Source organism: Rosa rugosa, chromosome 1, assembly GCF_958449725.1.
Source record: "Rosa rugosa chromosome 1, drRosRugo1.1, whole genome shotgun sequence".
Taxonomy (NCBI): Eukaryota; Viridiplantae; Streptophyta; class Magnoliopsida; order Rosales; family Rosaceae; genus Rosa; species Rosa rugosa.
In genome coordinates this window covers 21,202,194-21,219,281 of record NC_084820.1, presented here as the reverse complement: position 1 = coordinate 21,219,281, position 17,088 = coordinate 21,202,194, and the positions used below count along the sequence as shown (strand labels likewise).

General features: G+C 41.1%; 2 protein-coding genes across 2 annotated transcripts; one reads left to right on the top strand and one right to left on the bottom strand.

The window, feature by feature from the left end:
- Nucleotides 1-11,255: 11,255 nt before the first annotated feature.
- On the bottom strand, nucleotides 11,256-13,607 carry LOC133738428 (L-type lectin-domain containing receptor kinase IX.1-like). The gene has a single exon (XM_062169118.1). The coding sequence runs from the start codon at nucleotides 13,368-13,370 to the stop codon at nucleotides 11,400-11,402; it is 1,971 nt and encodes a 656-aa protein (XP_062025102.1). The 5' UTR covers nucleotides 13,371-13,607; the 3' UTR covers nucleotides 11,256-11,399.
- Nucleotides 13,608-16,326: 2,719 nt separating this feature from the next.
- LOC133724384 (secreted RxLR effector protein 161-like) lies at nucleotides 16,327-17,088 on the top strand. Its single transcript, XM_062151093.1, has 2 exons — nucleotides 16,327-16,780; nucleotides 17,006-17,088. Exons 1-2 carry the CDS (start codon nucleotides 16,327-16,329, stop codon nucleotides 17,086-17,088), a joined length of 537 nt encoding a protein of 178 aa, XP_062007077.1.

The following is a 17,088-nucleotide window of genomic DNA, read 5'->3' as shown; positions in this document are numbered from 1 at the left end:
CTCCTTGAGGATTCTTATCTGATCTGTAGTGGGAATCCACCTAGTACTGCTCTTCTTGCGAAGCATGTTAGCACTACTCCCGGCTGCTTTGTTACTTCCTCCATCCTCGGTTGGTTGCCGGTTTTGTGGTTCCATTGGTGATGGATTGAGAGAATGCGAGAATTGAAGAGTGGTGATGATGAGTAATTAACAAAGATTGCTGTTAGAAATATTGGAGTTGATGAAATGATTTTGGGATTGGAAATTTGGGTTTATAATGTGGAAGAAGATATAGGCATGCAAACATCCACCCTTGGATGGACGGTCAAAGAGAAGAGTCAAACTAAGTGTCAGTAAAGCGTGATTAATGCCTTAAATCTCGGAAAAAGAAGGGATTATTGGCGCGTGGGGAAACCGAACGGTTTTCGAGGAGGTAACTGTTCTATTCACGAGATTATTTTTTCACGACCGTTGTTTTTCAACTAGTGATTAATGCCTTAAATCTCGGAAAAGAATGGATTATTGGCATGAGGGAACCGAACGGTTTTCAAGGATGTAACTGTTCCATTTTCAATATTATCTTCTCATGGTGGAGTTTTCAACAGCTAATTAATGCGAAGTTAAAGACTCATTAAGAAGATAAAACCAAGAGTTTTGAGTTGGGACCAATAAGTGGATCCAAAAGATAAATATTTTCTCAAAACCCTCGTCGCGAGGCTCGTTTTGACGCAGAACATATTTTAAAAGTTCATATTATTTTCAATATACAACTATGGGGGCCTATATTTGGGGCCTTGCGAGACACGTTGACTCAGCTTCTCACGGATATTTGAATATCAGGATAAGAAAATATTATTGTATTCATAAAGTGGCTTTGCGGCCAAAAGCAGTACATTCATTACAAAGCCAAAAGTGGCTAGAATACAAAACACGAATCTTTGGATATCTTCTGAATCTTTTCTCAAGTGGAAGCAGCTATGGAATCCAACGTTGGGTTGAGCCGCACCATTATCCCAAGGAGGGGCAGACTTCAGGGAAGGAAAAAGAGGAGTAACGGAGCCCCCGCGCCCCCTTTACATGGAAGCGGCAGAGGAATCCAATATAGGCTTGGCCAACACCATTATTCATGAGAAGGGGAGACTCCAGTGAAAGAAAATGGAGCTTCCAAGCCCCCTCAATTGGAAGCAGCTAAGGAATCCAACGTCGGGTTGAGCCGCGCCATTATCTCCTGGAGGGGCAGAGAGTGAAGGAACCAAATATCAGCTTGAGTCTCTGCACCCCCTCTAGCCATGGTAACCACCATTAGTTGGACGTGAAGTATAGGAACAGCCATTCTGTAGCTTGAACCCATTCCTTCAAAGAGCCCATCCCTTCTCATCCCTCCAAGATTCTATCAAGAAAAGAGAGGGGGAGAAGGAGGTGAGAACCAAAGCCCCTTCCATCTGGAGGGCACAACACGGGCCGGGTCCAGAAGGAAGGAAACAGAGGAGGAAAGACGAACCACAGAGTAGCCTTCCTCCCTTTCTCCGTTTCGCTCCGTGTGTGGGATTCTAACAAAGATGATCTCGCATGATCGTGGATCCCACACTCGGAGCCCCTTCGTGTTTCTAAACCAATCTGGAGCCTGGCATTGTTGTTGTAGAATTCCAGAAGGACGAAACAAGGGGTTGCCTAAGATTACGCCATAAGGCCTAACCCATGCTTAAGATTATGCCATAAAGCCTAAAATTTAGAGGCTAAAGGTCATTTCATGAGGGGAAGATTTGTGAAGAAGGAGAAAAAGAAGCAAGGACTGAAAGGCCATTTCTTGAATATTTCAGAAAAGTTGTTGTGAGTATTCACTTCCCGAAATACAACTATTTATAGGGACTTCAGGCAAATCCCCACCCTTGGATGAAGCTCAATTTCAAAACCGATGTCAGTAAATCGAGATTAGTGATTCCAAATCTCGGGAAAAAATGGACTAGCAGCATGTGAGGAGCGGTTTTTGAGGAATTAGCTATTATTAGAGGATTAATAGCATGTGAGGAGACCGAACGGTTTTCGAGGAAGTAACTGTTCTATTCACGAGATTATTTTTTCACGACTGTTGTTTTTCAACGAGTAATTAATGCCTTAAATCTCGGGGGGAAAAAAAAAAGGGACTAGCAGCATGTGAGGAGCGGTTTTTGAGGAGTTAGCTATTATTAAAGGATTAATAGCATGTGAGGAGACCGAACGGTTTTCGAGAGGGCCTACAGAGATTGGCCCGCAAAGCTCAAATTCAAACAAAGTTCCTCCACGCGGAGTTTCACCGCAATGGCACCAGCTTCGGCCTGAGTGGCCCGTTCTCTGATACGGGCCAGGTTGCGGCCCATTTCTTCAGAAGCAGCCAAAGGTTCATCGAGTCGAGCTTCTTCTACAACAATCGCATTCTCAACAAAGGCTAAATGGGCTTGGAGGTCCTCGATCTGAAGTTTGAAGTCTCCACAAGGCACAAAGAATCCCACGACGAGGTTGGTGCTCTCCTCGTGCACAATCGCTTGAAAGAAGTCAGGTCAAGGGACACTCCTGACGACCGCACCCGAACGGTGCTGGCACGCCCGCGCAAGAAAAGAGATTGTTGACCAGCTCAAGGAAAACTAGAGCCAAACAGCATCAGATTTTTAAGAGAATAAATGTGGGAAAGTATGAAATCCTTTTTCTTTTAAATTGTTTATTTTTGTCCACTCACGCTAACGTTTTTTGTCTACTTTCCCCTGGGCCTTTCGGTTTCTAATGCCCAGTTTGCAGGCGTTATTAGTTGAGGTCGGGCGTACATGGTTCGAGGCATAGTTGACGAATAGCTTCCGCACTTCTTCGTTTGGCTCTGATCTATTGTGGGTTAGTGTTTTGGGTAGTCCACTTTAGGGGTGACTCGGCTAGTTCTCGGTAGAGTTATCTCTAAGGTGGGCCCCACAGGGCCACCTCGGATTTCAGGGTGAAATCTGGAGCGGATCCTGTCAATTTGGTATCAGAGCATTAGGTTGTTAGGTTCTGTTGACTCATTTCTATTCTGTTACCTTATATGCTTGGTGTTGCCCAGTACCTTTCGAGTGATGGCCCGACTGCAGCGGTTCCCCATCGTGTACTCTTCGGTGCTGTGGTATTCATCAAGTGTGTAAGGTAAAAAGCTAGTTGGTTTTATTCTGGTGCTATGCCTCTTGTACGCTGACCTCCTAGGGTTTTCTTTGCGTATTCGATTGGTTAATTGTCTTGCGCCTATCCCTGGTGATGGTAGAGTAAACCCCTACTCTACAGTTTCGAGATGTACTACGAAATGTGATTCGAGGAAAATGTTGTGGTTGTCTTTTCCTCGATGCCAACAAGTTTGTTGGGGCAGGGATTAAGGTGAGGAAACCGGAGTTCGAGTTTGTGTTTGAGTGTCTGAGACGAGTGACAATAGCTTTGGGCTGTCTCTGGATGATATAATTGCTTCGAAAATCAGGATTGTGGGTGGAAATGGACTTGGTAATGATGGTGGTTTTGACTTTGAACCAAGTTTCGGGAAAGGTGTTCTGTGACGTGATCGGCTATATAAGTGACATTTAGGGGACGTGTATAGTTGTTACTTGTCCGTGTTAATTTCGAGGGCAAAATTTTTATAAGGAGGGGAGATTGTAACGTCTCGTATCTCAATTACCCGTTTACTAGTCATTTGGACGGTAAACGACAATTACTTTCATTTTTTACGTTGTTTCAATACTTTTAGTGGCCCTAAAACTTGACTTTTTGTTCGGGTCAAAATTTGAGAAAATGTTCTTCATGAAAGTCGTAGAGGATGTTAACCGAGTGCGTGCATATGTGGTACGTAAAAATCGGAGTTCGTATACGAAAGTTATAAGCGAAATACGAAAGTTACTGTTCATGGTAGATAGTATATATTTGAATTTTTACTGTTGCTTAGGTAACTTTTCATTTCTCTCTCACTCTCCTCCTCCCCGCGTCTCTCTCCCTCTTCTCTGCAACTCCGGCCACCTCACGATTCCGGCCACCTGGGGACGAACGAGTGGCACCGTTGGACTCCTCTACTCTTACCCAACCTCCCCACGGCGGTAACTCACGGCGGCTTGGCCGAAAAACGATGCATCGGGTCCTTGAAGTTTCACTGTAGCAGAAGTGGTCAACGCCGGTTTCTTCTGATTTCGGCCGTCTCCGGCCACCAAACCGGCGTCAAAGGTTCGGTTTTTGCCAAGGATCATTTTGCCCCTAGCCTTGAGCCACGATTTGCAGTGTGGAGGAAGAATCGAAGAGATGAATTTCTGGGTTACTATTCACCGATCGGGTTCAACCTTCACCTTAATTGTTGAGGTACTTCTACTCATTTTCTGACTTTGTCTCAGTTGAAAAAGTTGTTGGGTCTGTTCAGTAGGTACTGCTACCAAAGTTTGGTGGCCATCGAAGCTGGTGGCGGTGGCGACGGCTGCAGCGTGTAGGGCAGTGTTTTGATTCTAGTTTTTAGCCCATTAAATCCCATAAATGTTGTAGAGCTTGTATGTGAAGTTTGGTGAATTTTGGAGGAGTTTGGAATTGTTTGTGATTTTCCGAAGTTCGGAGTTTTGTGATTGAATTGTGGGAAATCCGGCCGTCTGATTTCCTTCGTTTTCGTTGTGGAATATGTAAATTGAGGAATTGGTGTTATGGGTGTGATTTGGATTGAATCCGAGAAGTAATGGAGATAGGGATTTTTGGGTTTCGTTTAGGTTCGTAATTATTTTTTCGAATTGTCGTTTATGGAAGTGTACTTGTGTACAAGACGATATATCGAGCTACCACTTGACGAAGGAACTCGTTTGCGTGGTCGCCAACTAGTACTGTGAGTGGACGTTTGATTTTGAATATTGATGCATGCATTTATTTCTCTAAAGTAATGCTTTATTTAATTATCATCTTTTATATTTTGAGCATATGATGATTTGCTATCGATAGTGATTTTGGTTTTCGGATTATAAAATGATTTCGGATTTGATTTGGCTTTGAGATTTATGAAATATTATAAAGTGATTTCGGGATTGAATTGTTTTCGGATTTTAAATGAAATTTTTGTCGAGGAAACGATTGATCTAATTATTCTTTTAGCCTGTAGGACACGCTGTTGATTTATGTGACTTTCTACGAGAATTTCCGGGTACGGTTGGGAATCGTACTTGTGTTTTCTTTATTCGTGGGACTTATGGGGAAGCCTTATAGATTTACTGGATTTGAATGATTTTTACCCACCATACCTGGGTCGATATATTTTATTGCTAGCTAGCCTATTTGTAACATCCCGTATCTTAATTCACCCGTTTACTAGTCATTTGGACGGTAAACGACACCTACTTCACTTTTTACTTTGTTTCAACACTTTTAATGGCCCTAAAAGTTGACTTATTGTTCGGGTCAAAATTTGAGAAAATGTTCTTCATGAAAGTCGTAGATGATGTTAAACCGAGCGCGTGCATATGTGGTGCACTTAAATCGGAGTTTGTATGTGAAAGTTATGGCTAAAATACTAAAGTTACTGTTTATGTTTACTGTTTACGGTAACTTTCTATAAATAGCCGAGTTACTGTGGTAAGTTTCCATTTTTGGAAACCTACCCAGCTTTTCTCTCTCCTCTCTCCCGACTCCTTCCTCTTCGGCCAATTCCTTCTTCCTCCGATTTCTTCCTTCTCCGACCGACCCACGACGGAATCTGGGCACCTCCAAGCTCGCCTCTTTCCCCTTGTTACATATGTGGTGGTGTTTTGCTGAGATTTGGCCGGAGGAGCTCGATTTTGAGCCGTGTAGTCTACTGTAGCAGTTTGGGATTTTCGTTGATTTCCGGCGATTCCGGCCATCTCCAGTCACCTAACCGGCGTCGAAGGTTCGGTTTTTGCCATAGATCATTTTGCCCCTAGCATTGAGCCACGATTTGCAGTGTGGAGGTCGAATCGACAATTTCAAAATCCTAGGGTTCTTGAATTTTCTGGAAATTTTTCACCGGCCAAATTGGAGCCCTTAAAGGGCGACGTACCAAGCTATTGCTCGATGAAGGAACTCGTATGCGTGATCGTCGGAATAGTACTGTGAGTGGACTTTTGTTTTTAAATAATGATGCATGCATTTATTTTGAAATTATTGATTTATTTAATTATCGTTTTAATTATCGAGCATGATATTTTGTCTTGGATTATAATTTGACATTAATTTTTCATGAGTTTCGGATATGAACTTATTATGCTCGGATTTGGATTTATGAGTTGTTTTTGAGGATATGAATTGATTTTCAGAAATTGATTATAATTATTATTTGAAATTCTGATATTGTGATTTTCAATGAATTCTTTTCCGAGGTGATTTCCGGAATTTCATATTTATTTTCATTCGTCGATTTGAGATTTCTGAAAGATTTTCGAAATGGGATTTCGATGGAGTTATATTTCTTATTTATTTATCGACTTTCGGTTTTGGCATTGGGAATGCCTTGATGATGATTTTGGAATTGGTTTTGTTTCGGTTTACGGAGATCATGTTTTATTATTATTTCTCTCCTATTTATTTTTGAACTTGAGATTATCTTGGCGTGTGGGACACGTCGTTGGAAATTCATTTGCGAGAGTTGGGGAAGCTTTATGGATTTATGTGGTTTTCGGATTTCTTTTGCCATACTTTGGGTGACTATTATCATTACTAGCATTGATCTTCCGCCTTTGTGGCGAGGTGATGGGATCACCGAAGCCCGTCCGCCTTTGTGGCGCTGGTTACTGTCTTTGTGACAGTAATGCTGAAGCCCATTATCCTAATCGCTACACTTAGTGGCGTATGGGTATATAACGGGAGTATATGGGAGTATTTTAGCCTGGGAGGCTATCACCCGAGCCTGAGTGGCTTATTCGTATGGCTATCATCTTCCCCTACTCATTATATTATTGCTGGGCTAGCGGGGTCTAGTCCGATTCCCTTAACCAGCGGGGCTGGTCTTATTTTCATGAGTATCAGAGTTCTTTCCTCTTTGCTTAGTTGTGGCTAGCGGGGCTAGTCGGTTTTCTTAAGCTGAACTAAAATTGTTGTGTTTCTTTAAATTGTTACATGCATCGGGTTTTTAAAGAGATAAATGTGGGAAAGTATGAAATCTTTTTCTTTTTAAATTGTTTATTTTTGTCCACTCACGCTAACGTTTTTATGTACTTTCCCCTGGGCCCTTTGGTTTCAAATGCCCAGTTTGCAGGCGAAATTAGTTGAGGTCGGGCGTCCACTCACGCTAACGTGGCTTCCGCGTTTTTATTTGATTTAGGTTTTCCTTGATTACCCTTGCTATTAGATTTGCTCTGATTATCTGAGGAAATTAATGTTATTTAAGTTGTGTTTTAGTGCCATGTGATTTTGGTTGATGTTGATTTGGGGGAGCAGGGTGGCTCCAGGAGAATAAGGATGGGTGATCTAGAAGTGTAAGTATGTTTTCTACAGGTTTTGGGTAGTCCATTTTTAGAGGAAGTTCTGCCAAATTTTTAGTAGAATTTCTTCTAAGGTGGACCCCGCAGTGCCACTTCGGATTTCAGGGTGAAATCTGGGGCGGGTCCTGTCACTATTAGTACACCTCCTTGCTTACTATGTGTTCGTGGGTGAGTAGAGCAGAGCATGGGATGCTCCAGAGTGTGGGACACTCCGACCCGAGCCTGGGAGGCTCCCTTCTTTCGTATGGTGATACTTCTTCCCCATATCTTATCGTTGCTTGACTAGCGGGGCTAGTCCAATTTTCACTATAGCTAACGGGGCTGGTCTTATCTTCTTGAGAAATGAGATTTCGGTTTTACGATATATTTTTCGAATGTTGTGACTAGCGAGGCTAGTCGGTTTATCGTTTTGAAATTCTTGGATTTAAAGCTAAATGTGTTTTCTTATTGTTGCATGCATCAGATTTTTAGGAGAATAAATATGGGAAAGTATGAAATCCTTTTTCTTTTAAATTGTTTATTTTTGTCCACTCACGCTAACGTTTTTCGTCTACTTTTCCCTGGGCCTTTCTGTTTCTAATGCCCAGTTTGCAGGCATTATTAGTTGAGGTCGGGCGTACATGGTTCGAGGCATAGTTGACAAACAGCTTCCGCACTTCTTCGTTTGGCTCTGATCTATTGTGGGTTAGTGTTTTGGGTAGTCCACTTTAGGGGTGACTCGGCCAGTTCTCGGTAGAGTTATCTCTAAGGTGGGCCCCGCATGGCCACCTCGGATTTCAGGGTGAAATCCGGGGCGGGTCCTGTCAAAACATAACCACATTTCCATAATCCAAAATGATTGAAAACATAAATCACCAATATCCGAAGATGTTTCATTCATTAGGATGAAATAGATCTGACACAAGGGTCCAATTATACCCATATCTTCGAGTTCTAATCCTCGGTATGTATAGTAGTTTCCTGGAAGTCCATGATCTCTATTTTGGTATCCATACCGATTGATCCTTAGATAAAGTTTGTGTCTCGAGTTCCGCAACTGGCGTGATACTCATTTACAATGTGTGCTTCGAGACTAGTGGTCAATTTCTCCATATTGATAGCAAAGATCATGCTGATTCTGGTGGCGACTTTAGATAGTTTCTTCCAAAAACCTCCAATGCACCAAAGTCAAGCTTGTTGAGATTTGACATTTCTTACAGGAAATGAACAAATAATCTTAGTGCTTTGGGTAATATCGTCCATAAGCAACTAATAAGAACTTCAGGTTCTATAACATGTATTAAAAAATCGGATTAGACATGTTAAATCTACTGGTTTTATCATGTGTGGTGAATTTATGAAGGAAACTTCAAGTTTCTTAAATGGCATTATCAAAACTACAAGTTCGATATATGTATGAACTACTGGTTCATTTAGAACTTCTAGTTCATTTTTGGTACCTGCATTTTCTACACATATATTCTAGTGCAAAAATTTAAACAAGTAGCAAAAATAATTATGAACAAAACAAGTTGGAATAATATATATCTCACAATTGCAAGAAAAAGTTCATAAATTAAATGACATAATTGGAATAAATGATGCTGCTGGCACGAAATATATATAAAATATGGAAACTTTGTATTAACGCGCTTAAATAGCGCAGCGATAATTAAGGATGGTGTTTTGCGCATGGTCATGCTTGGGTTAGAATCCCAGCAAAAGCGAAGTCATTTTTGCCTTTCGTTTGGTTCTTCTGGATCAAAGATGGGCTAGACTCGACCACTCAATGATGAGTTCTGTGTATGCATAAGACCAAAGGGATAGTGGGCCTTTTTGGGCTCGAGTTGGGTTACTGGTGCATTGGTGACGACGCGTGGAGCGCTAAGGGCTGTTTGGGCCTGAGCTTCTTGCACGGCCTATATTCCTACAGGGATAACCATAGACTTGGGCCTGAGCTTCTGGCTCTGCTTAGATGGATCTGGGCTGTTGATTTGGGTCCTATATTGCCTGGGACCAGATCGTGTCAAAGGGTCGCTGGGCCTTCTGGGCAGCCTGATGCGGTCATCCTATTGACAGTCTCCCGGATCGGTAGCAAGGTGCTTCTGGGACTTGCAGTCAGTGGGGTGCTGGCGTGGCTGCATCCACTCTGCTGGGCAGGCCTTGTGGCTTTGAGCCTTCGGGTCAGCCATTTGGGTTGTAGAAAACCAGAAACAACTGCAATCCTAAAGATACTAGTTTTTTTCTTTTTCCAATCAATCAATCCAAAACACATGAATGAATATATACAAATATATATACCAAATAAATAAATCACATAGGATTAGGGTTCATGTATCATGGTGATTGTACACATAATCAAGGTTTGAAAAACATGAATTAAAATTAGAATTTAGAGAACTTTACTCAATGTAGAACAGATGAATCTTCATCTTATTTGTGCAGAACTGAGAAGGTTGTCTTTTCAGCCAATCCAAGAGCCTGTTTGTGATTCAGATCCTAAACCAGATTCAGCGATGATCCCCCTTTGGTTGACGATCCTCAATCTTGTCTCAATGGTAGAACTATTCGTGCTGATAACATGTTGTAAAACTATAGTAAAAGAATTTGTGAGAGAGAGAGAGAGAGAGTTTAGACGTAGAGAATAGAATGTGTTATTATTATTTTTTTTTTTTTAGAAATAGATAACTTCATTAATTTATCCATGGCCAGAAAGCACATACATCACATGTTGTTTCATACCAACCGTACTAGATGGCACAAACCGCCAAACAAATGACAAGTGACCCTCATTGTAGAATACGCACATTTATATTTATGTGCCTAGCCAAATGAAACAAAATCCAAACTATCTAAGTTCTTGCTATAGCAACTCTAATCGCCTAGAGACCTCAATTGGTGTACGACTAGAGAAGCTAACTTACATAGCACCAGACTCTAACTCAAATGCTAGTCACAAAAGCAGGAAACTAGAGTTTCCTTTTGCCCTTTTCTTTAGGGCAAGCCTCTTAAAAATTGAGCAGAAATTCAACCACAATGTCTCCTGGATCCCAAATCCAACTCATAGGAGAAGTTAAACCCAACATATGGGCTGAGTTGGGCCCAGCAGCATCCCAGAGTCCTGTTGCAGGCGTCGGCCATCGCCGAATGAAGTCGTCATCCATACATAGTACAGCCACCATACCAACTACCTCCAAACAGCCAAACCAGCGATTCCGAGCAGTCAAAAAAGCGAATCTCAATAGCCAAGCCAGCGCTACCAGCAAATCAACCCAAAATCCAAGCAACTCCGACGCCACATGCATCCAGACCACCATTGTTGACCACACCAGCAGTTTCGGCATCAAACGCCTCAGAGCTATCCACCGAAGCAGGACTCTGCCACCGCTCTGCAGCGCAGCCACCAACAGCCTTGTCCCACCATCAAAGACCTGCCAAACCCTAAAGGAATGATGCCTCGATCCATACTAGATCCCAGATCTCCTCCTCAGACTATGATCATGAAGCCGTTTGCGTCTCGGTCGGAGACTAAAGAGGATCGCTGCTACACAAACCGCAAGCCATCAATCCTTGCACTGAAAATGGAACCGATCTGCCACAAGGCAAAATCGTTGAGAGGAACCTTGAACTAGAGGTGCCGAAGACCTCCCTGGAAGCAGCCTAGGGAGGCGGCGCTAGGGTTTTGAGAGGGCATGCTCTCGCTCGATGAAATTTAGTATTGGATTTAATATCAAAGTAGCTCTCCGAATAGAATGTGTTATTCATCTCACTATGAGGAGGTTTATATAGGAGTACATGGTGTACACAAAAAGGTAATGTTTAATAGCAACGTCTTTTACTCCTATATCAATCACCAATCTATAGGGATAGACACCTATTACTCAACATCTATTTATATGATTTATCCATAATTATTTACAACAGGTTCCTATTATCAATGAAAAATACATCAATTCTCTCTACAATCTTCTCTGCATCCTTTATTCTTAAACAGTGCACAATTATTCAACGACCACCTAGAAGGCAGCTTGTTATACTTAAAGCTTCGTTGGAGCTGACTGACGGCGATGTAGGTTGCTGATACACTCGAACAGGCATCTTCTTAGGAAGATTTGGAAAATCAGCATCAAAGTGAAGATACTGAATTGCTTGCCTTATAGAGGGCCTTTCATCTCGATCAGGGTGAGCACATAACAGTCCTACCATCATCAATCTCTCTGCTTGTTCATTATTATACTTCTGCAGCAGCCTCTTATCCACAGCCGAAAGAAGCTTTTCTTGTTCGTAAAGGTCCCAAACCCTCTTTACCAGTCTCATAGGGTGGTCAACCGACTTTTCTCCAGTAGCAATTTCTAAGATAACAACCCCAAAGCTATAAACATCCGACTCTTTACTAGCCTTTCTACTGAGTACATATTCTGGATCCACATAACCTTGTGTTCCAGCCCACTCAGTTGTCTCGGGATCTAGCTCAAAGTCCATAAGTCGAGCTAACCCAAAGTCGCCTAGCTTGACATTAAACCTAGAATCTAGTAGGATGTTGCTTGATTTAATGTCTCGGTGCACCACGCATTGCTTCCACCCTTGATGAAGATATGGATCATGAAGATAGAGCAATGCAGTGGCCAACCCCTCGCATATCTTGTATCTCTCATCCCAGGTTAAAGCACACCCCTTCCCAAAAAGGTGAACATCAAGGCTTCCCTTTGGCATGAACTCGTAAACAAGTAGGAATGTCTTCTCCTCTTTGTCGTGCCCCCATCCTTTCAGTTGCACGAGATTTGGATGTCTCAAGCTGCTAATTAGCTTCACTTCCGTCATGTACTCCCTTCTCCCCTGCCCTGACCTGCTTGAAATTTTCTTCACAGCGACAGCGGTATCTAAATCTGTATTAAGGTTACCCCTGTAAACCGTACCAGACCCTCCTTCACCCACCTCCTCGGAGAAGTTGTTGGTAGCTCTTTGAATTTCTGAATAAGAGTACCTTCTCGATCCGGCTCCTCTGTCACTACTGTCTTGAGTAAGAGAAGTCAATCTTTCTTCCTCTGCTTCTGCTTCTTTGTTTCTCCGCCTGCACAACCTCGGAATGTTTGCTGCAACCAATCCAGCAATCAGAGAACCCACTGAAATTGTCACTAGTACTGCTGTTATCGTTAACGTCTTATTTGCACGCTTTACATGACCTGGACCGGTATACTCCCTATGCAAAGTCGAATTGAATTCCCACGATTCAATCTGATATCGTGTCCCAGCGTCTTCACCAGTACCAGCTGAAAATCCAACTGTGACCCACTCAGGCAAGACTTTTGCCAGATCAATTTGGTATGAAAGACTAGTTGTCTCCTTTGGAGAAGCAGGGGTAGTTCGGTAGCTCCAATTGACACTGAGTGTGGTTGTTGTAGCACTGTAGGTGATCCATACATCAGTAGTGTCTCCATCGTGTAAGCTAACATTCCAAGGGGTTTTCGCAACAGAATAAAGTGAGTTGTTGTTGATCCCCACATGCCGATATAGAGGGTCCCATTCAGGGTTCACGAAGGGGTCAAACTCAACTACAACAATCTGGGAACCGGCGAAATAACTGGTTGTGGTGTTGAGTAGGCCTAGAAATCCACCAGCTGAATTTGGGGGGATTTGATATCCAAAAGGAGCAAGAAAGAATGCAATTCCTTCGCCATAAGCATCGCTTTCTTGTCTTTGGATGACAAATGAGAAATGGGTTGTGAAGTCAGTAACCTTCCCCGTACGAGAGTTCCAGAGTGGGATTCTCTCAGCATAGGTGGCCCTGCCAACACGGCATATATACCTATATTTGTTGATGAGTTCGATGACTCCTACAGCAGGCAGTGCATCTCCCTCATACACAATATTGGTTGCACTCGCATCAAATCGGGGTGTTTGGAAAGAAATTGAGCTAGCATAGGGAAGAAACAAAAGGAAAAAGAGGATATGGATTGGTAGATATGGTAGTTTCATGATACAAGTCGCCGTGGAAGCGTAGCTTGTAGAAGAGAGAGAATGAGACAGAGATGGAAATTCAAAGGACTTGAAGGGCAGCTTCTTCAATACCTACCTTGTGGCGCCTGATGAGGCCCCAGGTGCTTAGTAATCTAATGATGATAAAGGTACGTACTAAAACACCTGCCCCATTTATACTAGTTTGAGACCTACTTGAGACAAAATGAACAGATCGAGGGGGAGAGAAGAGACCGGCCAACTGCTTGGAAACTTACGAGAGGTGACAATTTATAGTTTTATACCTTGAAGATAGCGTCGACTGTGGAATCCATGTCTAGACTATGAAAAATGAGTTAGAAGAGACCGGCCAACTGCTTGGAAACTTACCTGAGGTGACAATTTATAGTTTTATACCTTGAAGATAGCGTCGACTGTGGATGCTAGATTATGAAAAATGAGTTAGAAGAGACCGGCCAACTGCTTGGAAACTTACCTGAGGTGACAATTTATAGTTTTATACCTTGAAGATAGCGTCGACTGTGGATGCTAGACTATGAAAAATGGGTTAGAAGAGACCAGCCAACTGCTTGGAAACTTACCTGAGGTGACAATTTATAGTTTTATACCTTGAAGATAGCGTCGACTGTCGATGCTAGACTATGCAAAATGGGTTAGAAGAGACCAGCCAACTGCTTGGAAACTTACCTGAGGTGACAGTTTATAGTTTTATACCTTGAAGATAGCGTTGACTGTCGATGCTAGACTATGAGAGATGAGTTATAGTGCTTATCATCTCAAGGCTTAACCTAGTATCTTTTTCTGTCATTTTACATTTCACATAGTACAACCATCTTACTCTCAACTCAGAGCATGAAGCATCAATTAGTATCATGGATTTTAAGCCATAGATGTTAAGCATAGTTTTCTCATGTATAGTTAGCCTCTGAGAATATTTTATACCATTAAGACATGGTAAGCAAGACATATTTTGAACCAATCAAGTTTTGTTGTTGTTCTGAATGTGTATTTTCAACGAAATTATGTAATCTTCTTCGTAGATGCTGGTAGCTAGTGTGTTAATATACATTACAAGAGAGATATCAAATTTAAAGGCCAAATATATGTACCGACTGATCATTTGCCTGGTATAGATATTGTCAATTCTAATACAGATTTCTAAACACAATTGGACCTTATATATCCAACCCAGAAAATCTCTACATGACTTCTGTAAACATAATTGCAATACATCACGTCTATTTATTTAGATTAGGAATCCAATTGGTATTTAAGCTTTATCAATTTGGTTCTGATCTGAAGGTTTGCAATTTGTTGGGTTAGCAATTAGCAGCTTTTGCTTGCGGTCTAGACATAAATTGTTATGGAGGATGTAAAGTTTTGGGTTTGGAGTGCTGGCGAGTTTGGGTATTTAATGGGGGACAATTCTTAAGGGTTTGAGTTGCTGTTTAAAGTAAGAATGTGAATGTTTCAATGATAAAAAGACAGAAAAGAAAAAAACCCAATGTGAATGACTTGTAATTATGACCTTCCTTCCATTCATATAGATTGATTATTGAAACACAGTGACTCAACTATCCTCTTGAACGGTTGTAGTACTTGAGGGTGGTTTTGTAGGTATACAGCTTGCATCACTGCCATGTGTAGGGATGCAAGGCTGAGGCAAAGTTGCCAAATGCACTAACACAGAATCTGGAATCCAAAACAATCAGTTGCCATTTTATTGGTACTGTGAACAATCCAAAGGCTATAGATTCTATGCAGCTCATAATTTCACCAGAATTTTTGAAACTCATCAAGCAACATTTTTGGATGAAGGGTTCAGTAATACTAATTTTGAGGACTTACCTTTAGAATTGGAGGAAATTACTAAAAATGAAAATTTAGAAAGTTTCTTACCTTTAATTCAGATGAATAATGCAGATACAGAAACTCAAAGCCAAAATCAAGCTTTAGCGGAATCAGTAGCCTTATGAACCAAATGTGGATGAACCTATGCATGATGTGCAACCCTGCAGAAGAACAAATTCCACCTCAACCTAGGAGATCTCAGAGAGAAAAAAACCAGTGTATGGAGAAGATAGTGATTTTGTAGTGTACCTGCAAGAAACTGATATTCTTGCAGAAGATAATGATCCTTCAAGCTTCAAGCAAGCTATTGAGAGTGTTGAAGTCAAGGAATGACAGAGGGCTATAAAAGCTAAATTCCAATCCATGAGACAAAATTTAGTATGGGAATTGGTTAAGCCAAACACAAACCAAAAACCAATAGGCTACAAGTGGGTGTTTAAGACAAAAAGAGATGCAAATGGCAATGTAGAAAGACATAAGGTCAGGTTAGTAGCTAAAGGTTTTACACAAAAGGAAGGCATAGACTATACTGAAACATTCTCCCCAGTTTCAACTAAAGACTCATTTAGGATTATAATGGCTCTAGTGGCTCATTATAATATGGAGTTACATCAAATGGATGTAAAAACAGCATTTTTGAATGGAGAGTTAGATGAGGTCATTTACATGAAACAGCCTGAAGGTTTTGTAAAAACTGATAAAGAAGATCATGTATGCAGATTGAAAAAGTCAATTTATGGACTCAAACAAGCTTCTAGACAATGGTATAAGAAGTTTGATTTAGTGATTTCATCTTTTGGGTTTTCTGAAAATAATGTAGATGAATGTGTGCACATTAAGACAGTTGGAAATAATTTTATTTTTCTTATACTCCATGTGGATGATATTCTTTTAGTTAGCACTGACATTAAATTGCTTAAAGACACTAAAACCTTTTTGGTCCAAAAATTTTGACATGAAAGATTTAGGTGAGGCATCCTATGTTTTGGGAATTGAAATTAAGAGAGACATGGCACAAGGCTTATTAGGCCTATCTCAACACAATTACATTACAAAAGTGTTAAAAAAAATTAGAATAGAGACCTGCGCATCAGGTGAAGCTCCTATGACAAAAGGTGACAAACTGTCTAAAAACAAAATTTCTAAAAATGGGGGGAAGATGTCTGATATGGAAAGCAAACCTTATGCAAGGTTGATTGGTAGTCTTGTGTATGCACAGGTCTGTACTAGACCTGATTTATCATTTGCAGTTGGAATTTTATCTTGGTTTCAGTCTAATCCTAGTCATGAGCACTGGGTTGCAGGGAAGAAAGTGTTTAGATACTTGCAGAAAACAAAATCTCATATGTTGGTTTATAGACAAGTTAAAAAGCTTGAACTAGTTGACCATACTGATTCAGAATTTGCAGGTCATTATCCAGATTCTAAAAAGTCCACATCTGACTATGTGTTCATGCTTGCAGGAGGGGCTGTTACATGGAAAACCATGAAACAGTCATTGATTTTCACCTCCACCATGCAGGCTGAGTTCATAGCTATCTATGAAGGAGTCTGTGAAGGCTTGTGGATCAAATTTTTTTAACGCATACTAAAGTGTTAAGCTCAATTGTTTTAGATGCACTTAAAATATCTTGTGATGATGAGGCCGCAATATTTTTTTGATAAAAACAGTAAAAGATCCAACAACTCTAAACACATAGACCTAAAATTCTATAGTGTTAGAGAAAGAGTAAAGCATGGTGAGATAAATTTTTTGAACATTAATACTGAATCACAACTTGCAGATCCTTTTATTGAAGCATTATCAGTTACAAGTTTTCAGAAACATACCAAGAACATGGGAATTCTATCACATTTGGAGGCTTGA

Excerpts from the sequence above, each read along its gene's own strand:
- LOC133738428 (XM_062169118.1), bottom strand. The coding sequence starts at position 13,370 with ATGAAACTACCATATCTACCAATCCATATCCTCTTTTTCCTTTTGTTT.
- LOC133724384 (XM_062151093.1), top strand. The coding sequence starts at position 16,327 with ATGACAAAAGGTGACAAACTGTCTAAAAACAAAATTTCTAAAAATGGG. Across the intron at positions 16,781-17,005 it reads CTATGAAGGAGTCTGTGAAG|ATCCTTTTATTGAAGCATTA; the intron begins GCTTGTGGATCA and ends CACAACTTGCAG.